We start from the raw sequence: 25,291 nt of genomic DNA on the forward strand, positions 1-25,291 counted from the left end.
CAGTCATTCCCCTTGAAATAACATGACTTCAAATGATTAAAGTACTCCTTATTGGACAGAGCAAACAGAACAGTTATGAATATTAAAGATCCTGATCGCTGCATGCTGAACTTTTTCATTTGTTTTACTTTTTCCTTGTTCAGTGAGTTCACAGTCGAAGAGCACAGCTTTTAGAGACATCACAGAGCGGCTCAGCCTGCAGTTTGACTGTTTGTTCAATCACACCATCACCTGCACCGTTATGTACGATGTTTGCATACACAGCAATCCATTGTGTGTTGTTTAAGGCTTGTGGAGTCACTTCACATGCCACTATCCATTACAGAGTTGTGTTTATGGTACTTGACCTTGCCTCAAGGCTCGATGACAAATGGCCATGCATGTGATGCATTTCTTGTCAAGGTTACAATGGCAATAGCATAAGAGGGTTGTGCGCATGTTGTCAACTCTTTTGGTGTCTTTGTGTTTGTGCCTGTGTGCTGTAGTGTTATTTGCTGTGTTGTGTGGGCCTGTACTGAGCTTATCTGTGCTGTACTGTGCTGATCTCACTATGCTCATCCAGTGCTCTAAGCTGCTTGGGCTCCAGCCACCAGCATAGATGATATATCCCTGCCCCCCTCCTTCCCACATCTCTCACTCTGATTCATTGGCTGTTTGTGTTGCCCATCCATCTGGGCCAACACAGAGGAAGGAAAGACACATGAAGACACATGGCTGTTTTGGAGCAGGGGGGACTGCATTAAGCTGCTAGGGATGAGATAGCGTCCTAGAGAAATGGAAGAGGGGGAGAGGGAGGAAAAATTCCAAGGGAGAGGCAGCTGGAGAACTGAAAAAAAGCTGTGTGGGCTACTCAGAGGGAGAGAAATGGATTTTGTAAAGGGACAAAGTAGAGATTCTTACTGACAGATTAAATGCTGAGCCAAGGGGATGAAAGGGTTGCCAGATCAAAGATCATGACAGAGAGTTAAGTTATAAAACAGTTCAAACAATAGCAAATTATTTTCATATTAATAAAGAAAACATGAATGCAACTGTTGTGACAAGGAGTCAAATCATATGGCTTTCATTTTCAGGCTAATCTCCGATTTGGAAATGCAGTGAGATTATTGTTCTGCTGCTCAGTGTTTATCCCTAATTGAATTTTTTGTATTGTGGACACTTTCACCAAGAGATTTCCGTGCTGCCCTTGCTACTGAAGACTGACCCTCTCTTTCAAAAAGCCACATAATTGCTGTCCTTTCTAATGGACTCTTTGGTAATCATTTCAATGGGCTAATTAAATCCTCATTTCATTGTTTCAGTCACCTATTGTCTCATTGGGAAATGAATGAAATTTTATCTTTGTTATTTAAGGCTTGTTCAGGTGATTAAAAGCACAATTTAAAAGTATAAAGACACATAACACTCAATATGATCTAGATTTTCACAAATAAGGTTAGTGATATCATATTATATATATATTTTAATTTAATTAACAATAAACATTATTTTCCACTGACTGCCTAAACCGCAAGAGGCTGATATTCTGTATTCTGTGCCTGGTGTGTGTGTTCAGAGGGGAGTCAGTATGATGTCCTGTGTGTCTGTGAGTGGGAGGGCCGGCTGAGATGAGGTGGGCGGGGCCTCTTAATAGAAATAGGACAGCTTTTACTATAATGAGAGTTTATATCTTGTGTGTTTTTGGTAGATAGAAAGCCTCCCTGGCTGGCTCCTTCACTGTGGCTCCACAAATGAATGAGCTCGTACTGTAGCAGGGGTCTAAATAGGGTTAGTAATTTCAGAGCCCTGGGACTTTACGGCTGATCACACTATTCTGGGACAGGAATAAGATCGCCCCCTAGAGGCCTGGGGAAACCTAGATACTGAAGAGCGAGAGGGAGGGAGTGAGACTCATCATATTTGCCACTTGAATGACTTTCTATATGAGAAGCCTATAGAGTAAGCTTCTTCAGAGATAAGCCTAAGCTACACCATGGTTAATGATGTTAGACTACTAAAGCACATTTTCAAGACAACCTTAGTTGGTAGAGGTGGTGTTTGATACAGGTCTGAGATACAAAATATCAATGTACCTTAAATTGAATATCTCTTCCTGTGATGAAATAGCCTACTCAAGAACATCATTTTATATTTTATGTTTTTACAAAGTCACAGCAAGTATTGTGTTTGTTTTCTGTAGGTGGAGAACTTTGGTGCATATTTACAAAAATGAAATGTGGGTATCATACTAAAGATCTGTAGAAGTGAACAGTGCGCAGGAGCTAGAACTTATTTATCAGTTTATGTGATAAATATTCCATACAAGTCATGATGTGAAGGTGCTCGAGTTGGAAAATAGTCAATCAGAACCTTGAACTACATATGAGTCACAGCAAACCAGACCTTCTGGCGAATGTCTGCCTCTTATCTACAAGCAGTGACAAAAGTCCTGATGGCTTGTTAGGGAGCAAACCAGGCAAAAATACACACAGGTTAAAAAACTGACCTGCACATATCAAAATCGATTTGGACTGATAACCATTGACTGTTTCGTTAATAGCAAAATATTGTTTTTACATTGTGTCTCCTACCCCTGTTAGTCAGACAAATACACATATTATCCTCCCAGCAATAAATAAAAACACTTTCAGTTCATGGGCTTTGATTCTAAGGTGTTTCAAGTGTTAAATTCACACATTTTCTTAGAGATACCAATGCTACCTTTGAAGAACCTCCAGGCCGGACACCATTTTAAAATACAATTTGCAGCTAAAACCATTGTACCTTTGTGTTGAGCTTGTTCACCTAGTGACAGTGCACAAGCAATTTTGGAACACGCCTTGTGGTGCTATACTCTGCTTGAACTGGTACTTTAAAGAACACTGCTGTTGGGTTTGTGGTTCATAAATCCTATGAATTATCCAGCTAATTTACAGCTGTATAGCTTTTGTTTGTCTGTTTCTCGTTCTCTTACACAACACGCATTGATGTCCTACTGACTTCTGATACTCACACTGCTTTTTTTTGTGTTTCTCTAGAAACTGACCAGGGTGGCCGAGCAGCTTCAGAAGGATCACGAATGGCAAGATGGTGTGACGGTAAAGTAGGACAACTGCTCCTCTCCCTCCTTCTCGGAGACCAATTTATTTTTCTCCCTTTCCTTTCCAGGCAAACTGGTTTTTTACTTCCTTTCATCTGTTTTTCAATTTCCTCTCAATTGAGCTATTTCCTTCTATTATTACTTGTTGATATTTTATGACAATGTAAACAGCATCACAGAGACAATGTGGTTATAAAACCTGCATTTAAACAAGAGTGAAAAACAATAACACACCAAAACACAGACCTACATTTATACGCACGCTATGTTTACTGTTAGGGTTGTCTTCAGTATTATCTTAGAGACTCTCTGTTTTGTTTTACAGGCTACAGCAAGTTGAACATGGCATTCTCTTGCTGCTGACCTTTAAAACACAAGAGAGCTGCTCTTGAATAAATAAAAAAAAAGAGAAATAGTATCACTGTGTGTTTGAGCCTGCGTGCTCCACTGACTCTCAAATTTGCAAACACTCAAATGCCCCACGAACATGCATGCATACTGATGCACTTACACACATACACACTTATTGATAGCCTCACCTGACAGATACACATGCACAGTCCCTAGTGTCATATCCTCTGTCTCCAGGGAGACGAGCTCGCTGTCATGGTACAATTCCCACAAATGGATTTTTAACCCTGCGCCTCCTGGGGGATATTTGAGAAAAGGCTTTAACTGATTTAAAACGAATAATTATGAGCCCTACTTCCCTGCAAAGTCCATTTTTATTCATGGTTGCTTACACTCTAGAGCTGTAGTCTTGGGGTGGCTGGGCGGCGCCCCCTCCTTCCCTCGCTGATGGTCTGAGGGATGGAGCTGCAGTGCGGCTGTCCCTTCATCTTAGGCCTGAGGAGGGGTGACACCTGCCTCTCCCTGACCGGCTCAGATGAACCTCGATCGGATGTGTAGCCGTGCAGGAAGTTGAGCGGGGGTCACAGTGACCACACACAGCACACCTGTTCATAAGCAGCTGCATCCAATATGGCATCAATACCGCCTCAAGTGGAAAAACCAGCGCTTTAATCCAACCACCACATGAAAACTCCTGTCTGCCTCTGTTTTTCTTTTCGTGTTCCTTTCTCTCTTCCTGTCTCATACCCTCCATTATCCTCTGCAACCCCCATCATATTCATATACCTCTACTGTTATCTGTATGCGTTTTTAATCAGGCATGAAAACAGTTGGAATATATCATATTGTGGCAAATACTGCAAAAATTATTCTAATGGTGCGCCTCCATTAATAATGTGTTGGAGCTGATTTCATTTGCCTTTATAATTAGGCCAGGTAATGAATCTCAGCAGGGGCGACTGTGAAAGCATTAAAAAAAATCTCACAAAGAGGTGGAGTGGGGGAGGGAGGGAGGGAGGAGTGGGAGAGGAAGATATGCCTCATCCTTGCAGTGAGATTTCTCCTGTTTGTAGATGTTGTGCTTTCCTAATTTCTCTTTTAGGTGAACACTCTGCTGACTGACACTCTAATTAGATTAGGGCTGCATGCTCTTTGGGCATATTAGGAGAAATGTGTTGCATTTTAAACTAGCGGGTGGAGCAGTCTGTCAAATTAAGAGAAAAGGTGTTTATGCATGAGTGACAGAGCGTTTTGATAGAATTTGTGAGTGTTTGTGTGTGTGTTGGAAAAGCGTAATTTTGTTGTTTGTGTTTGTGGACGGGCAGATATTTATTTGCATGTGTTTATTAATGCCAGGTTCTGTACCTGGCCCAGCCCATCTGCTCGCCTCGCGCCAAAACGGTGACATCATAGAAACTCAATGATATGCCTGTTCCTCATAGCGTCTGCCATCACAGCTGTTACCGTAGCAATGAGACGACCTCACTCTTCTTCTCTCACTCTCTCACAAACTCACACACACATTTAAGCTTTTTTTTGGTCTAACTGCAGAGCCAGTTTTTGACCATCCCGACCGCTGGACATTATGGATGTCAAAATGTTGATCGTAACAACTGTTGTGATGGTCGTTCAGGGTTTTAAATCCATTGGAAGGAAATGGTGTGTGAAATAGACATTAAAGTGTTGGATTGCCGCTGGTTTCTCAAGGTCAAGTGCCCATCCCTCTGTGGTACTATGTGACTATTGTGTTGGCAACAAAGTCATCCCAAGGTGACACAGGCACTTCAGCTATGCTCTGCAATTCTCATTGGAAGGAGCAATACAAACACATTAACGTATTGAGCTAGTCAAAACAACACAAATAACAAACAAATCAATTTGTTGGTTTTCAGCTGAAAATTGGATTAAATGATTGTGTTGATGTCCATCTGAAGATTGAATGCACTCATGCATGATCTCTTAAAATCTAGGTCTTATTAAGGAGCAATGCATATTTGTGGATAGTAGGCAGATGCCAGAATATGGCAATGATTTTAAAGGTTATACATATTTAATTTAGTTTTATTTGACCATAGCACATGAATAAAAACAATTGTATTCACCCAAAGCCTTAAAGACGGATAACCTATTAACTTGGACAGTAGGCCTGCTGAAATAGTTCAGAGTCAAGACTTGAAACAGTACGTGTAATACAAATGATAAAACTGGTCTTGCAAATATTTGACTTCCCTCGTTGAATAAAACCTACAAACCAACTACTGTACGTGGCCACACATAGGCTGAGTACTGAAGTTACAGTTTTGTTAATGTTTGGCAATCAAATTCTCACATAAGATAATGTTAGTTTGTAGATATCACTTTTGTTTAAGTATATTAATCATTAATGTTGGTGCACAATGATGACGAGGCTTACTAAATACGCCCGGTTTAGAGGAAGAGACAGTGTGGGAAAAATACACTTAGGCCTCTGCACCATACAGACACCAGTGAGTATGCTGGAACCAACTTATGGTTATGAGCATTTAATATATGATGGAACATTTGCATTTTGACCAGCTAAAATGGAATTTGATTTATCTTTAATAAATGCCTTTAAAAGTCATGTAGGCATTGTTGTTATCTTCAAAAGGAATGAATTCAGCTATTATAAGATAACACGGCTTCTTTACATCTGTAATGTCATTAATTAATTCGGACCAGCAAAGATATGTTAAGAGATATCTTGTCCCGACTGATCACGTTTTGATAGTGACTCCATTATGCATTTGTATATATCTTGATTGACTTTTTAGTTTTTCAAATGAGACTTATTTCAATTTTCTGTGCAAACATAGGAAAAGTAGCACGAACTATATGCTAGTAATTACATAATTATACAGTGTTCAACAATTATATTACAGTCATTGCAGGTACAGTATAAACATGTCATACGTTTAATCTCACCCTTCAACACACTATTCCTCCAAACTAAACCAGGGAGGTATACACATTGTGTCTTTTTGAGTTAAAAGTTTCAAATTTAAGTTATAGTCAAACCAGACGATGCAGCTCATTATACAATAACATAAAACTGTCTGTGATCAGCCTTATTTTCAAACTAACTAACAGACATATATATCCACTCATCTCTCATCGTATACCGTCTACAGATGATGAACATTGTTGCATAGCTGATGGAGGGTTGACACGAGGTGCAACACGTTGGAACAGAGACACGAGATTGGATGAAAGAAAGGACAGAGATTGTGGAGATTGGAGGAAGACATGTACTTTCCATCAGATTGTGATGTGGCAGCTGCTGTACGTTTGAAATGCATTAGTGCTAATAGCGGTGCCATTAGGGGAGAGAGAGGCACTCTGTTGATGGGTTGCCATGATGAAACCAGGAAGAGGGGGTGACAAAGAGAGGCAGAGAGAGGTGTAAGTGAGAAAGCAAGCGAGTGAGGGAAGAAGGTATAAGAGACACAGAAAACGGGAAACAGAGATGGAGCCATCTTCCAGGCCATTTACTGCAATCATCACTCTCTAATCAATCAAGCCTTTCATCATAGGACAACACAATCTCTCCTTTTCTTTCTCTTCACCCTCTGCCTCTCTCTCTCTTCATCACCACTCAGCCACCCACTCTCATACATAACACAATGATATTCATGTGACCTATTTCTTGCTCTTCACACATGTATGTTCATTGGTACCTTTGTAATGCATACAAATAATATTCATACATAGCCTACAGTGTTCCCCTTACCGATGCTAATAGCCTTAGCGTTTCTCGATCGTCTTTCGACAATTCTTTAAATTAAATACTTTAAATTATTTTGTGTGGATCAATGTTGGCTACTGTAAGCCAGCATTTTATCTACATTGAATGCCCTGCCAAAAGGTCCCCGAAGAGGCGTAACACTGTCTTAAGTGCTAGGGGCCCTGGCTACAGTTGCAAGGGTTTGTTCACTTGACCAAGTTCGGTTCCTTTCATAATGCCTCTATTTGAGATAATTGGCCCTTCAGAGGAAATGAGTGAGAATCATTGTGGCGACTCTCAGCCCAGCCCTCGAAGCTACCAGCTCCATTAGCCACAGAATACATTAGTCTTATGAGGGCTGCATTTGACAGATTCAAATTCAGATTCTGGTAAAATAGTCAGAAAATTAAGAGACGCCTCATTCTGGTTTTTGTTTCATCTCACTGCACTCAACATTTACATTTTTTATGTAATTTTTTTCCTCTCTTTTTTTCTTCTGGAAATGTTGCCAAAACCCTGTTTTCATCTCTCACCGGATTAGCTAAAACAGACAGCAATTAACCATTAGTCCAAGCGCATGCATTTTAGTATTTAATAGCACATATTCTCGCGCAGAATTGTGGAATTTATTTCTATCCCTTCGGCCATTTGTTGAGTTAAACAGGATGGTGGTGTTTTATTTGCAAGTTAATTTATATATATTGGGAATTACATCGTTTTTTTGTATACACTGACCATCATGTTGTTCTCATTTTGCCTGTTCAGTATTCCTGAATTGCATATTGGTCCCTTATTTTTAAACCCAGGTGCAGACCTTCTGAAGCACAAGTACAAAATAAAATGTGTCAGCACCACAACAACCAAAACGATATCTGTAGCGGAGGCCCGAGAGGGGGAGGTTAGAATATGGCCATGTGTGAGCCTTTTTTTTAAATGCACAGTGCTTATTTCAAACACTGATAAGCATAGCCACACTGCATTATAACAAATAAACTGCATCAATTTTCATTGTGAGCATTTTTTTTATTCCTTACGACAGCGCTGAGACAGTGCTTGCAGCCTGCCGAGCACGTAATGGAACTCATAAACATTGTTATCACTGAATCCTGAGCCACCGAGCAGACTTCCATCTGCTCGCCACTGGATGGGGAGAAATGAGGGGGGGGGCTGATATGTGCATAGAAATTCCTGCACAGTTTACAATAGAGCCGAGTCTTCTCCCTATCAAATGTATCTGATGGCGTGGCTGCCTCACTAGAAACTGCACCAAGCTTTACTTGTACTCAATACTGAGATGCATCTGCCATGGGTGCTAACACAAAACAAGAGAAACACTTGGAAGTGTGTGTCCTTGTAGATCAGACCACATTTGATCAATTTATCAATTATAATTATGTCGATACAGACTTCACTTTAAACTCCCATTTTGACTGAAGCTTCTCCTTCTTCCTGATCTCGCTCCTCTCCTCGTGCCTCCCCTCTCTTTCCATCAGCTTGCTGCTCGGCTCACAGCTTTGATCAGGCTTTCGGTTGCTGTGGTGACCCAACAGTTTTGTAATTTCAGCTTCTTGATTGCAGCCCACTGTAATTTGCTTAAGTGGTGCTCTCCAAGGTAGAAATGTCCTTTTCTCAATTTTTTGCCCTTCCCTTCTCCAGCTCTTTTTTTCTTTTCTCGCTCGCTCACCCCTAATGTTCCTCTGCTGCTTCAAGAGAGACCTCTTGAAATCTCATGCTGTTCTACACTCAAGTTGGAGGACTTTGGCGAAGTTTATATTCTCTCCTGAATGGAAGAAGCCTTGAAGTGCAAGAACAAGTAATGAGAAACGTGAAGATAGAATAACGCAGAGAAGGAGAGAAGTTGAGGGGTCTCAGTCAGTAGCAGTTTGACCGGCTGTCACGCAGCGTGCTAGTAAGGGTTGAGAGAGTGCCCCCCACTTCTAAATCTCAGCGATCGATCTCCGTGCCTCACAGGAGATGGGAATCAATAGTCAGAGAAATCCAGCAAGCCTCGATTTTCCCTTTTCAACACATGGCCAACATCCATGAAATGTTATTTTGTAGGACCCTTCTGGTAAGAGAGAAGAAAAAAAAAAGGTATTTGTTTATAGTTTCTCTTTTTTAATGTAGACATTGACACTAAATCACACTTAGAGCTTAAAGATTAATCAATTAAGTCATACTTAAATACAAATTCTACATCAAACATTTGTTTTAGTCATGCCTTTTATTTTGATAGTACTGTAGATATGACAGGAAATGAGAGTGAGATGTAAAATACAAAAGTTTGACCCATGAATCTAGTCCCAATTAAAAAAGATGTCTGTAGAAAATATACCCTATATATCGTATGTCCAAGACTTGTTCCAGTGTACCAAGTTGTAGGAAAGGGGTGCGTCTGAGCAGGCAGGGTGTCATTTTGTGAGTGCTATCAGCCTGTATGGCGGTGACAGGCTGGTTTTGCTGTAGCAGAGGGCAGATGCCAGATGCCGGCTCTGGTTATGATATTTGTGTATTCTATCCCTGCTGTCCTTGGTGTCTGTCTGCAGATATCTTAAGGCAGGCTTCCCTTTGTCATTTGAATGTTGAAATCATTGTCAGAGACAGCAAGGCATCTGATGGAAATGATTACGGGGTCGAAAATAACAGGTTTCCTTTGGTCACAGCTGATTGTTGATTGGCCACTCTCAGTCAGCCTGTAGAGGGGGGAGGTGACTTTGCAGGACTCTACAGTATGGGTTGGAAGGGGGAAATGGCTGTAAAACATCAGTGAAATGGAAATCTCTATTCAGACCTCTTGGAGAAATGGAACCTGGAACTATTTCACACAGATAAGTGGAGCTCTAGTGTCATACCAAGCTGCAGTGTGATTGGACGGGGGACATCCTGACTGAGAACCAGTATGTTTGTGATTGGTCACCCCGGCTACAGATGCCGTTAAAATGCTTCTCCTGGATAATTGTATTTGCTTTATCAAATCCCTCTGGAATCCAATGATAGCGTTAATATTGCCATGTCCTGTTTATCTTACTTGTCTTTATTGGGTGTTAAAGCACCTCTTCCTGCTTCCCCTCTGAGGATCAGATTGGGGGCTTGTTTGGGAGGTGTTGGCATGCGTGTGTCATGTTGGATAGGCTTTTTATCTGGCACTGTGTCCATGCAGTGTGGTGATGCTATCAGCATTAAAACCTGCTCCTCAATGGAGCCCTGTCAGCCAACAATGGAGAGCAGCATTACCCAGAGTGCAGCAGGACAAAGCCTTCTCTCGTTATCGCAGGATTGGAATATTCACAGACTGATTTAACTGCGTTTACCAAGGGGAAGTGTCAGGCTCTGAAAGAAAGAGACAGCACAGCAGGGATGGGGGGAATGAGAGAAACAAAAAAGAGGGAATGAGAAACAGAGGACAAAAAATAGGATTATTTGACCTGCAGGATGTTTACAAAGAGAGATCTTTGGAGCAGAAATTGCAGATTCATGGGTGAAATTGGAGGCATGAAATGTAACCATGGTATTAGTAACCTTAATATTTTTGTAATGATGTGTTCTTAATTTCACAATAATCACGACTTCTCTCTTACACAATTGTTCTCGCTCTGTCTCTTCTCCCTCACTATCTGTTGGGTTGCCGCCCATCTTTGTGAGAGTCTTTGAAGAGAGCGCGCGGTTAGAGGAGGCACGGCGCTCTGCCCGAACAGGAGCAAGACATTGATGAGATGTGCATGGAGAATGTCTTTCACTTTGCTGAATTTGCACTGTGTGTTGGAGCTTTAATCTGGGGGCACATTTGTTTATTGGCATACAAATGAACATCTGCATGGAGCTATGCTTGGACGCCATGGTCTCAGCAGCTCCCTAATCGCTTAAAAGCCTGGAGATGCAGAGCATGCCAATGAAAGAGCGAGAGAGGAAGAGGGAGAGAGAGAGAGAGGGAGGCAGCCGCGCCCAAGGCCTCCGTCATGCACTCCTTTATCTGAGTTTCACTCTAGCTCAATAGCTCTCCCCCTCTCTCTGTCTTCCAGGCCAACAGTTTAATTTCCAGTTTGCTGGTTGACTCTGTATTGACTTGACATTATAAAGAGGCATGTTGGTAACCTTCAGTGGTTAAGACTGTGACAACAGGCCATTCTTCAGACCAGACACCTCAAACCAGCCAGCGATCATTCAATGTGATGATTTATCACATCATTATATCATATATGGCAATATCATGGTACATAAATAAGTTGTGATAATTGATAGTAACAAGCACATAGTAACTCAAATTTGTGACAATGTGAAATATAGAAATATAATTTTGCGATTGCCACTTAATGCAGTTAACACACATATACAGTACATAGATTTGTTTCTCTATATTTCGCTTGAAACTATTATTGCAATAAAGTTAGAGATTTAATAAAATATTATTTTTTCCAATCTTTCCAATCCTTTATTTAAATGTATTTGAATAACCAATTATGAAGGCCCGCACCCAGTAAAGGACAGGCTTTGACATCATGTGACTCAAAAAGCCTCCACCAAAGAACAGGAATTCATATTTTATTCACAGACCCTGATTCAAGATCAAACTTGGTAAGGGGCTTTCAGATCTTAGAGGTTAATCAATCATAGACATGCATTAATGTGTCAGTTTGAAAATCATATTTCACAACCTCACGTTTGAACAGCACTTCTCACCCTGTGAGTCAAAGAAACTAAAGGAATTGAGCTGAACTCATTTGTTTCTGATGGCGTATTGTGATTTCATTTTGATGGCTCCCCCTTTAGTACGAACGCCCTTGTGTATGTATTTCCTTTACATTTCATGTATCCTGGTTAAATTGGATGTCAATCATTTCTTACTTAACATACATAAATTGTAGGTGGACTCGTGTGTCGTGTATTCGCTGGAGTCAAAGTGTGCGAGTATGTGCTTAGCCGGGGGGATTGCCTTCCCTCTCACTGGAGAGGTCTCACCAGCTAATACGGTCCGAGGTTTATCTACTTCCAATGTCTTGAGTTTCATACCGTTTGACATGAAGAGATGGGATATAGGGATGCTGCGGAAATAAAAAGACAGAGGGGGAGATGGGTAAAGACAGGGGAAAGATTGGAGTGGGTGAGATAATAGGAGTTATATCTTCATAGTGGTTTTCAAACTTCATGTAAGCAGTTCTTCAAACCTCGTTTGGTTTTCTCTCTTTTATTCTGGTTGCATATTCTCACTAAGTGAGCTGTGTGTGTGTGTGTGTTTGACTGTTTGTGTATTGATGTGTACCTTATGGGCTGATGTGCGTGGGTTAATGAAGAGCAGTAAATGAAATCCTTTATTGTGTTTGATATAATGTCAGCTTCCATTAGGGAAACTGGTGCTACGAATTATTGCTAGACAATCGAGGCCAGGAGAGAGGTGCTGTGTTTGTGTGTGTGTGTGAAAGACGCTGTGTGTGCGTTTCTGCATGCTTGTGTGCACACCCCAGGGCACGGCGGAGGCACAGAGTGTGTTCTGTAATTATAAAATCATTAGCAGGTGTCCAGAGGAGATATGAATATGACTGTAATCTGTCCCCACCCATGATGGAGCGCTTGTCTCTTGCTCAAATGTCAGTCTGTCTCCGGCAGCCCATAGAGAGAGCTCTCAGATTCAAATTCAAAAGGTTTAGTCCCGGCGACCACACTCCGTCATTACAGGTACCCCGACATGTGACAGCCTTTATGCACCAGCCATTTTTCAATCACCTATTGTTACCCAACGCTTTACCGGGTAAATCACCTGTCAAGGTCCTCTTCACATAGGAGGACATTTTGGGGCTTTAAAGGCTCCGACCTTCACTTGACAAGGTTTTGTGAAGTTAAATGTGTTACTACAAGCAATGGGTGACATTAAAATAACAGCATGTAGCGATGACATGGAAACACGCTGGCAGGAGAACAATCACGTATTCTGACAGACTGACAAAAGATAGGCAGGCATCTTCTGGTCAGACATAGAAACGAGCAGACATTGTAGCCCTGGCGAGGAGACAAAGTCACATTGTAATCCAGAGCAGAGGGGCGGTTTCTATAGCAACAGTAGGCATCTAACCTACGCGCCGCTGCTTTTGTTGGAATCTGAAATTGGCGAGAGAAGGCTGGTATTGAGGATAGAGAGATTGGGAAAGATGAAGATAAGAAGAGGCAGGTTGGAGGAGGATGAGGAAGAGGAGAGAGGAAGCCGATCGAGATAAGGGTGAGGAGAGGGAAGGAGATGAGCGGAGGAAGATTGATGTAAGGGAGGGGCTGGAGATCATCGCCTGACCTCAGTATTTGTCTCCCGTTTGGAATTTGTTGGTCCACTCAGCATGATAGATTTAATTTACTGATAGCACTTTGTGTCAGGGGGAATTTCTCAGACTTTGTTATGGCGCATTTCCACTACAGCGCGGTTTAAGCCTGCCGTGTCGTGCCGTGCCCGTTTTTGGTTGCGTTTCCACTAGGCGTAGTTCCGGCTAGCGGGTACTTTTTCACAGTTTTCTGGCTCTCCAAAATCGAGGTACTTTCCGGGCCAACAACCGGGCCGAGTATGCTAAACTAGTGAGAGAATCTACTACAACAAAATGAACATATTTGACTGTGATTTAATTGTAATACACGTTTCCAAATGATGCCGAAGTAACAACATACTGATACCGGTTAGTAAAAACCATGAAATAATGCTTTGACAAGTCTGCAGACAGACGGCAGGCGAAAAACCTTTTAAAATGTGTGTTTTCTGAATGGAGATCGGCTAGGCTAACGTTGTATATGCTCCGACCGTCCACACTCACAACAACGGCCTATACAGACATAAATAAACCAGCGACTGTATTCACCATGACACAGGCAGTCTGTGGTTTGTACTTGTTTAACTTTTGTCTAGTTTCTGAACAGATATGAGGAGCTGTGAGCTCTGAGTGCTAACAGCTAACGGCTGATGTTGATTTTGTATTTCGCATTGAAGATGACGTCACGGCTCAGCCTACACTGCGTTACTATAGTTACTACCCCAGTTCCTAAACTGTAATGGAAACGCAGCATAAAGTGAGCCTGGCCTACCAAGGCCTAACTATACCGTACTAAGCCGTGCCAGGCCCTGCAGTTGAAATGCGCCATTAGTGTCTTCGTGTGACTGCTTTTTGTAAGCCGTAAACTGGCCTTTTACACACATGATTATTTTCACTACTGTAAAGATTCTTTATTTATTATCGTTAACTCATTTGGCTAGTTGACGTTTTGTTTTGGGCGGTTTGGAATCCAAATATATTCATACGATATAACAGAGAAAAGCAGGAAATCTCTCGAAATTATGATTATCAGAGAATTGAATGCTATGATGTTATATTTAACATAACATAATAATATTCTGTAAGCCTTACATGTCAAGAGACAGTAAATCTCAGTCACAAGGTGCCATGTGACCACACAGTGGGTGATCAGTGATCTGGTCATGGGTTTATTGTACTCTGATAGGGTCATGGGTCAGTTATCTCATGACTAAGCATGTATTCATTGTAACTGTATAAAAGATCTCTCTTCAGTTTGAGTAGTTGCACTAGGCTGTGGAGACATTGCTCTTCAGGCTGTGTGCCTCTTTTGCAAAAAAAGACTCAGAAGGTCAACTCTTTGACTAGTTTATTTCAATAATTTCCACCACAATGAGAGGCGTTATACAGCCATTTTTGCATTAAAAATACTTTAACAATTAATCAATGATCACATTAGTTGCTCTCCCTACTTGCTCTATATGAGTGTCTAAGCATGGGATTATTTATTATTTACAGTATGTGTATGTTCACAAGCAGCGTGCAGTTTGGAGAGATGAGGTTAGAATAGCTCCTGGCTCGGTGTGGTATCAGATGTGTGTTTAACCAGGACCCTGGCCCATAGAGAGCCGTGACCAGCTGCAGCAGATGGCCCCGCTCCCCGGGGGCTGCAGGGAGGGTCACAGCGGCCTAGGACTCATCCACATGCAGCTACATCTTCAGTGCATGCCTGTATGAAGGCAGCAGTGGTTGTTGTACGTAGTGGTACTGTAGGTGCTGTGATGAATTGCTATTCTTTTCCAGTAAATTCAATTTTCTTGCCCATCATATCCTGTCTGCTCTGAATATCAGATGAAATCTTGACTTTACAAAATCCATGAATTCCAACACCTGATTCTTCTTCAGCTTCTTATTCTGCTTACTACTAGGATATGTTATAAATCATTTAATACGTGTTTATATTGTTATTATAAATGTTCAATAAGGGAACTTATTATTAAAAGGAGTAATGTAAATAAAGATGTTTGTGATACCAATTTATTCACTAATGCTTCTAATACTAAGGTTTTACTGAATGGTGCATTTTGATTGTACATGGTGCAGATTTAGCACGAGTGAGGGATGTACAAGCTAACAGTGCAGTAAAGTAAACACAGCTGTGCAAACAGCCATGAAACAAATGAAAGACACGTGTTAAATAAAAGGAAAAACCAACATACACTATACTTGAGGGACAACAAGCGTCTGAGTCACATAATCGTCATGCTCAACATCCAGTGCCCCCTTGTGCCATCTGCATTCACTGTGTACATTTCTCTATCGATTGCAACACAAAGCAGTAATAAGCGATGGATACAAAATAACAAAAACAACGATTAAGTGTTAGCAAGGGAGCTACATTGTTGGTTCTCTCACCAAACTCGTTCTCTTCGGTAATGTTGTGTGTGTTTTTTTTGTGTATTAGTTCTTGTGAGTAAAGCTGCTGGAAGGTGTCCCTCGGGTGCGAGGAACCAAGCTTTTATTTACAGGAAGCAGCCCTGAATAATGAGTTGTGATGCCACAGTAGTGAGAGTAAACTCTTCAGATGTGAGGGACCAGTCTGAGCAGGACTGGGCTCCAGATCAATCCTGCTGGCAGACACAACAACACTGTTGCTCTGCCACTGTCTCGCTCGCTCTCCCTCTTCTCTCTCTGCAGAGGCACAGGCTATTTTTAGCCTTGGCATCTCTTTCCCACTGCACCCACCACCACCCATTTCTCTCCACTCAATTCATCCCTCCATATCCCCCCCGACTTCAGCCTCCATGCTCACCCTCCACCTTAATCCAATGTAGATCCCTCCGCTCAGCTCCTCTGCTTACGTTCCTCACTCCAGATCTGTGACGGAGCTGGGGAGTGCTGGTAAGTAGAGGAGATGTGTCAGGGGACAGATTCAGCTCCTCCTCCATCTTGTCCACGCTCATTCCCCAAAGACACAAGCTGCGTCCAGGCTGGTCTGCCCCCATGTTTGGTGTCAGTGAGAGTTTTTATCATACTGTTTCTTTGGTGAGTTGTTAGGGACTGAGCTGAGCTGAGTGGCTGACTGTGATTAGCACTGGAGGCCGGCCAAGGCCCCGCTCGTGGTGTGTAGAGAGGCTCTCACTGCAGGAAAGCAGCTGGGAGAAAGATGGAGGCTGACTGTGAAAGAAAAGTCCTTGTGTGCTTATGTATGTCCCTTTGTCTAATACCAGTAGGTGAGTAAGTTGTGTTTAAGACTCTCTCTACCTGTACTGTAGATCCCTCTTTCTCTGTGAGCCGTCCTCCCTCACCAGACCCTGACCACAGCTCCTCCACTGTGCTGCCCTTGAGAGCGCGTCCTCAGCCAGCCTCCTCATGATAATGAGGCCGGCCCCACGGATGCTGCTCGCTCCAAACAACCCCTGCCCTCCCTCACGCCTGCCTCTACAGGAGATAAGAAAGCAAGTAGAGGACGGCAGGGAGGCAGGCAGCCTGTGTTGGGGGTCTTTGCTGGGGGTAAAGGCCGGGAGTTTGGTGGTTAGAGGCTGAATCTGGGACTTAAGCCTGTGACTGGTTATATTCAGTTGGTAATTAAAACAAAAAACTGAGGAAAATTGCATACATTTACATTATTTTTCTGTTTCTTTCCTTTTGTGAGAGCTGTATTCCTGGAGTGAAAACACAGCCCGCTGAGCTCGATAAGACTCCCAGAGAGAGCAACGTTTTGAGTTTATTCTTCTCTCACTGCAAACTGAGCTCATACCACAGCTTAAGTTTTCCACAACACATGAAAATGTTCCTACAGTGATTTTCACTAAGTTTGAACATGTGCCACATACATTGCATCTAATAGATCCTTTTGATAGTGTACATTTTGTATTGTAAAAGCAAGAAAAGCAGAGGTAAACATTAACAATGGCCCCAATTCATTAAGTGACCAGCAGGCAAGGTCTTTGAACGAGCAGCACAATACCTCAGCCCTGAAACTGGCTCACTTAAATGGAACGCAGCCGTCATCAACAAAGGTACCTCCACCTGTGCTTTCCCTGCTTTGGCAAGTCAAAATGTTTGCTGGTCCATTAACAAAAGCATTGCCCAGATACATCTGCTCACCTTCTCATGACTCTCATTCCACATCACACTACTCTTCCTGTGTTCTGTGATGCTGATTATATTCTCATGCTGAACAGTGTGATTGAATATAAACATGACTCTCTAGCTTACCACCGCGATGAGTCGGGGCTGATATACACACTGCTATATCTTCTCTCATCATCTGTCTTTTCACTTTTCTTTTCTGCACAGGAGAGTGCCATTTCATACTACGATTCCAAAGCGGGTTCAGAAGATGTGAGTACAGTACGGACTGCTCCCCCATCCCTCGTCCTCCTGCCTAAACCCAAAGTATTACCCACTTCCCGCTAGGAATGTCACGAGAACCGATACTTTGTTTTCCAAGTCGATGGCAAAGTTTTAAAAACACAAGGGTATTGTTTTTCTACAATACCATAAGTACTGTAAGGGCTCAAGCGTAATGGCATCCTGATGTCCAAGAAACATTAGAAACTGTGTTTGTGACACAGTAAATTACTGAAGATACCTCCAGGGGACGTACCCTACGTTTTATAATGCTACTTTGTGAATAACAAAACATGTTGAAATTGGCAAGAACAAAGCTAGTTAATATTAACTGGACCAAGGATTTGTTGCAATAGAGTGCACAGAAGTTATACTCAGTAAAATGCTATTGGGCAAAGGTAAATTAGGTTATCATGATGTGTTCAAATGTAGTCTTGTACATTTAATTTTTTGTAGTGAGAAACTTGAATACATCCAGTTGGTTGACGGATATGTTTTCACAGTAAATTCATATAGACATCATAGAGGGAATTATGAACTTTCTATCAAAAAGCTGTAAGAAGGCGGTAATAAAAAAGTGTATGATAAAGTAAATGAAATATACTGTTTTGATTTGCACTGTGCTATTGACAATAGTGGAATTTCACTGGCATTTGTATCAACTATTACATTTCTGGTATTGTGACATCCCTACTCCCCACCCCTGCCACCCTGTCCTGCAACCCCAACCCACTCCTGCCCCGGCCTCCTCGGTGTTGATGCCCCCCCTCCGGTCACAGGCCCCTGGGATGTCTGTGTGTGTTAGTGAGGTGACACTGCTTTATGGTGAGTTGGTGTGACAGAGCAGGGGCAGGCCGACGTGCATGTGACAGTGACTTCAGCTGTCCTCCCCCAGTCCTCCTTCCAGAGTGTTCTCCCTCTCCACGGACCCTCACTGTGTCCGACTCTCTGCTAAGCTCAACTGGAGGGGTTGTTGGAACTCAGCACACCAAAACATGAGTCATATCGCACTTCCACACAAGAGGACACCATTTCTACCACGTGTGCCATTCATACTGAAGAATATAAATGATATTGGAGGAACTTCCTGCAGGCCAGGTAACGCAGTTTCCTCCAGAAAAGATCGGCAAGTGCTGTTTGGTCTCCCCATGCCACCAGTTCCTCCCCAGGATAGGTCACACCCGGAGCCCGTGGTCGCTGATTGATTGAGTTTCAAAGAGGAGTGCTAGAATGCCCCGCCCCCCCCACAAAAAGATGTGAAGAGAGTGAGATAGAGAGGGGAAGAGAATGAGGCGGAGGAGCAATAAATCATGGTGTGATTTTCTCTTTGTGCACGCCACTCCTGTGATTAATGACACAGCGCTTTAGGGCCTGTCAGCACATCTAATTGGAGAACATCAGTCATCATTAACATGGCACACTGAGGTCCTAGCCAGTGACACACCCCTGACCCCCACTTCACCAACCCCACAACCACCCAAAGACGGTGGCAGAGGTCAGTTAGAGGTCAGTCCTCATCCCTGCAACACCAACAGTCACCCACCAGTTATTCTATCTATATTCTTCCCACGATGACCCCTCTCAATGAAGGCTTTAATACCGGAGTGAACATTTACTATATGTAATAATGTAGTGCTGTACTATCAGGGAGATATGATCAGAATTCAGTTTTAAAAAGGTAAGTGATTGGCGGGCTCTCTTATTCCAGCCTTATCTCCTCTGTTCCCTGTCCTGTACTCTCTACCCTCATGTCTCCTCTTGTCACTGTAACCTTGATATTAAAGTGCAATGTGATGATTCGTTTTTTAAGACTGCTCTTGTGCCAAAGCTTGAATGAGAAGCCTTCTAATTTTGTTCTCTTTTTCCACTACCTGAATGCCTCCTTTGGGTTTCTCTGTGTTCATGGACTGTCCTGTTGTCTGCAAGCTGAACAATATTATGACTTTCAAGTCTTATTGGCCATCACTTAAAACACAGACAAAAGATCAGAACGAAAGATTCAGATTGAAAATGCAAACATTCTTTGGTCTGCATGATACCATTTTCACTGCAATACATTTATCTAAACATTAGAAACATATCCTAAATCCTTTCCTATTGCAGTAATTCACTTTGAAAACAGCATCACATTTATAAGGAGTCAGATTATTCTTGTTTAAATATGTTTCTGTTCAGTTATGGCGTTCAACATGTTAAAACAGCTATTTAACAACTGAAATGTTATTTTTCTGAAGGATTCCTTGTTTATTTAAAGGGCTGTTTTCCCTTTATCACACAGTCAGATAAACACACACCCGCACTCGCACACATAAGGCGCTTTCACACCAAGTACTTTGCCGTACTTAGTTCCCAGTACTTAGTTCATGAGAACTCTTTAGTTCTCATGAACTAAGTACAGATCGCGTTCACACCGGAATAAGTTCCCTGAGGGAGGATTAGGCAAATGAAGCCGCTGACGTCACTTCTTCTTCTTCTGCTTTGGGTTTACTGGCACGCCGCAAACAACTTCACGGCGTATACTACCACCCGGAGTCCCCGGCCGGAAGTCCCCGGCCGGAAGTCCCCGGAGTTGGGGACTGGCTTCAGTAGAAGCTGCTGGGACTCCCAGCAGCTTCTACTGAAGCCTTCCGAGTAAATCGCCAGAACACCGACACCTCCTCATCTCCACCGCTCCCATGTTTTATTTTATGTTGCCATAAGTTAGTCTCTCTCCGTTGGTGCGCTGGGCTAATGCTAATAATGCTAATGCCAGCAAATACAATGGCGGCTTCACAAAACTTTTCGGAGTTTTACGGGGTGTGGTTTGCAATCCGCCCAGCCAATCAGAAATGGGAACCTTTTTCTCCCATGAAAGTACCTGCTCTCTAGCAGGGACTGAAAAGGGGATGGAAAGGTTTTCATGAACTAAGTTCTAGTTCCGGATTTTTTTGGTGTGAACGCAAAATTTCAAGAACTATCGGAACTATACTGGGAAAAGTACTCCGGTGTGAAAGCGCCTATTGAGGGTCTTACGTGACGTTTCAGGTTAGCCCTGGTTGGCTGAAGGCGGGAATGAAAGGATCTTCAAAATGTCATCTCTGGCCTCTTCAGCCTTTAATTAAACCTTTAGAGGGGGGGGGATACAATTAACAAATTGGGTAATGAATCGAGCAAAACAGGTGGTGGATGGTTGAAGAAAATGAACCAATCAGTCTTTCCTGCGTGGATTTATTCAGCTCCTAATTAGACGCTGCCTTGGTTAATTATGATTGGGCTCTTTTGAAGACAGAAAAAAACCTCTCCCTGCCTGACATTGACAGAATTAGTGTCAGACTGAATTATAAACAAACACCTCAACCCCACAGTCATTGCTGTTTAAAAGCCAACATTTGATATCATTACAATTATTCTTAGAGTTGTCTGATTGTTATCATAGAGCTAAAAGTAGATTTAACCTGGTGACAGTCATAATTTTTTATCTTTTCTCTTGCTTAGAAAGCCTGTTTAGTTCTGCCTCGGGTCTTCCCTCTTTTTTCAAACGTGTACAAAACATCTGTATTGGATGGGAACAGGATAAAATAAAATTACCACTTATTTAGGACATTAAAGGGACATATTGAAGCCATATGACAGGTCCCAAATGTTTGGACTTTAAACCACATGCAAACAGTCTCTTTTCCACAGGGCATTAGAGTAAAACTAACTTAATAAATCATGTCTAACCTGCATTATAAACTGCAAAGACCGTTTCCAAAAGATATATCAGCTGATTATTTCCTCACAACCTCTCACTCATCCAGATGAGCAGTCTGGTGATAAACAGGAATTATGTGGGACATTATGACAAATACAACTACATAGAACATTTAGAAAAAGGCTACAGCTGTTGTAATTTTCGAAACTGCTTTTACTAAAAATGTAACTTTGACGAGGCTAAACCATGTGTAATGTTCAATCAACTGATTATTGGTATTTAAGTATTTAATTATCTGGTGTGTTCACAATTATCTGTCCTAACTTATTTCCATTTATTCATATCTCTCATGAGCTGTTCGGTCAAAACACTGTATTGTTCCTTATGTTGACTTTCAATGGGACTTCAGCACAACTATCCCCCTGCTCGTCCCAACAACAGCTTGTAATTACATTTTAATAGTCAATTAAAGTTGGCCCATCAATCAATTCTGCCCTCGACATGGTGTTTTGATTTCATATCTCCAAAAAACAAACAATTTTTATCATGTCAGATCTAATTAACCCAGGCTGCTTTATTCAAATGAAAGGTGCATATTGCAGTTGCAAATTTATTGCACTGATTTTTATTCAATGAAAATGTGCTCTTTACCTATCTGAATACATAAAGATGTCAGTATGTATTTCTAAGGCTGCATCTGACTTTTATATAGTATTATAAGTATGCACACTTAAATGTATACAAAGAATAATCAAATAAACTGAGTCAGAAAGTGGGGTTATGTCTTAATGCCTTTTATTTTTTGTCACATCCCACAATTGCTACCTCCTGTGGAAACAGACACAGATTTGACTCCATTGATAACTTATCAAGATAAAAAGCTTAAATGTCTGTTTTTGCCGGATTCCTTTGCTATCTGACTGTTTCCGTTTGCGATATGTGTGTCAGGCTTTCTGATCATGAACAATAGCTACAAACAGAAGCTGTAAAAGTGCTAAAATATCAGAAATATGCAGCATTAGCACTGTTGTTGTTCAAACCATCACAGAGAAGAGAGAGTCTGATTTTAATAGATGCTATGATTCAAATGGGTGGGAGACTAAACCGTCAGTAAGTGGTGTTGGCTGCGAGTTATTGTTGGGGTTAATTTGTATGGCACCTCATGTGTCTGAGATAGAAATCTGGGTTACTAATGAGTCTCTCCGTTTGGTGACTGCTCTGATACCTGCTGCTGTTCTCTGATGAGAGGCAGAGTATAGACCCACATAAATCTGCAAGCAGACAAAAGGCAGTATAATTGCTATTTTTATTCTTAACGTTATCCAAGGAATGTTTGACTGTGTGAGTCAGAAAGAGAGACAATATCCTCTATGTACCAAAGCCACAGATGGGCGCTGTAAAGCCCCGATATGGAAGGTGACAGAATGGGTTACTATATTTGTATGCTCACTTAGATTTGTGTGTGTGTGTGTGTGTTTCAGCAGACGGAGGACGGGGAAGAGGAGAACCCCCCGGAGAGCTCGACGTCCATGGAGCTGGAGTTTGTGGATGATCCCAATTTCAAATGCCAGGTCAACTTCACTTCAAGTGCGGTCCAGATTCCTACAGACATATACAAAGGCTGTGAGTAAACAACAATACTTTTTATGTGTTAAAGTTCTGGTGGAAAGGTGATTGTGGCACTGAATTGTAACACATTGATTGCATTAACTACTACAGTTAGATACATAGCTGTAGTTGAAGTGTGTAAACCTTCAACTGCACCTCTCCTTCTCCTGTGTCGGTAAGATTGATTCATTGAGAGATATATTAAATTAGATACAAATGATAATAATAAATCAAGACAAGGACTTGGAGATTATTTACTTTATTTCATTATATATAAGAAAATTCGAATGAGATATTTTTTTCTTATTTCACGCTTTATGTATAGATATATTTTCTATTTATCAGACAATACATTGCCTATATTGCCACATATGGTGACATGGTACTAAAACGTACAGAAGGATGGGGGCGAAGTCTATAGGGACTTGGCTTGGGAACCGGAAGGTCACCAGTTCAAGTCCCCGAAAGACCAAGTGCTACCGAGGTGTCCCTGAGCAAGGCACCGTTCCCTACACTGCTCCCCGTGCGCCGTACATAATGGCAGCCCACTGCTCCTAACACTAGGATGGGTCAAATGGGACTATTAAGGATATTTCAAATAAAAAAAGACGAGGTATAGATAATGTTTATACCTGTATGAGACATGTCTCTGCCTGGTACACAAACTGGGCTGTGGATGGATGACAGTTTTGACTTGACCTCTCCTCTCTCCGTATTTTAGTTCAACCTCACCCTGCCTTTATATCAGCCAGCACTTAAGCACAATACCATGATTTTAGATGACAGTCCCTCACACCAGATCTGTACTGTATTTTTTTCCTGCGTGGGCAGGGTCCACGAGCAGGACACCGCACTGCCCTGCGGACATAACACCCTCCTTAGTCTGCAGCCGCAAAGTGGACAAAAGAGAACAAATGTACCTTTGGGGACTCTGATTTCGCTTGGCATGTTCCCTCTGTTATCAACCTCTAACCCTTTGGACAGTGGCTGCCTGTCTCTTTAAAGACTCAAAAAGCAGAGCATGTGCGGAAAGACAGCCATTTTCACAGAGGCATTTTTTCTTTCTGTTATTATCTAGCTCTTCACCCTCTTTGTTGAACAGGCAGTGTATGGCACCTGTCTGTGACAATGCCCTCCAGCTGTGTCTCCAGACAAATCTTGTCAGAATTAGACACTCTATGTTCAGGGGAAGATGTCAGAGGCCACTGGTAACTCACAATAGAGCAATCAGGCCTGCACATTGTTCCCGGAGCCATTTTGTGCCAGCCCTGGTTCCCCTGTCTGAAGATATGAGTCAGAGAATAAAGGCCTGTTGATTGAGCCCGGTGGAGACTCGAAGAGTAGAGTGGTACAGTGCATGAAATTAGCTTTTGCACTTCTCTTTTGTGGACAATGTTTACTATTGATGTTGTTTAGTTAGCTCCCATTGCGCGGTCTGCTTTGCTGAGATTGCCAACAGCAGATTTTGTGCCAACTCCATTATGTACATGTGTGCGCCGTTTTAGTCGTTGCCGATAAATAAACAAAAAACATGTTGCTGTTCAATTGGACAGTAACTTTTAAAGACTCTTAGCGACCAAATCACAATATCTCTTTGCTAAAGGACAAGGAAAGGTCATTCAATAAAAGCTCCATATACTGTGAATAAAGTTGTTTGTGGCTCCAGAGGGAGTATGTGTCTGTTAAATACATCATACTTTGGTTAAGAACTACAAGTTTGAAAATGTAAATAATTTACAATATAGTGAACTCACCAGACCCTTTAGCTTCTCATCTCAGCTTGAAACTAGCGGGTTGAGTCTAAATCATCCCCTCTAGCATAACCCACGTGAATCTCGGACAAAATATCTCTGGTTCTTCTACATAGACTTCTATCCTTGTTATAGATAGAATTTGTAACCATCCCATCATGACTTTGCCTACCTTATAGAAGGGCAAACCTGTTGGTGGAGTCCTCTTTTATCCAACTTAGCTTATAGACACATACATCACGTTGTTCATGTCACAGTGATTATTATCTGTATGATGTTTTGTCCCTCTGGTGTCAGCCTGGAGGGGGCCTTGGAGAGGATGTCTGAGGAAGCTAATGTGGGCGGATGGTTTTCCTCTGGGTGTGGAGAGGTCTGGATCTCCAGTCTATCCGTGGGTTTGGGATTAGCAGTAGAGAAGCATTGTGAGTGGGAAGCTTCAGCACTCAATCCTCAGGGGGAGGCCAGAGGAAA

The 25,291-nt window shown here is 42.1% G+C and overlaps 1 protein-coding gene across 1 annotated transcript in view; it reads left to right on the plus strand.

Annotated features, from left to right (window-relative positions):
• cacna2d2a (calcium channel, voltage-dependent, alpha 2/delta subunit 2a) overlaps window positions 1-25,291 on the plus strand; it is a 137,024-nt gene that overhangs the window by 62,199 nt on the left and 49,534 nt on the right. The window contains exons 4-6 of the mRNA XM_034138753.1: window positions 3,018-3,077; window positions 17,735-17,779; window positions 22,943-23,084. Coding sequence (XP_033994644.1) covers window positions 3,018-3,077; window positions 17,735-17,779; window positions 22,943-23,084 — 247 coding nt within the window. The remainder of the gene's footprint in view (window positions 1-3,017; window positions 3,078-17,734; window positions 17,780-22,942; window positions 23,085-25,291) is intronic.

This window comes from Trematomus bernacchii, unplaced genomic scaffold (assembly GCF_902827165.1).
Source record: "Trematomus bernacchii unplaced genomic scaffold, fTreBer1.1, whole genome shotgun sequence".
Lineage (NCBI taxonomy): Eukaryota > Metazoa > Chordata > Actinopteri > Perciformes > Nototheniidae > Trematomus > Trematomus bernacchii.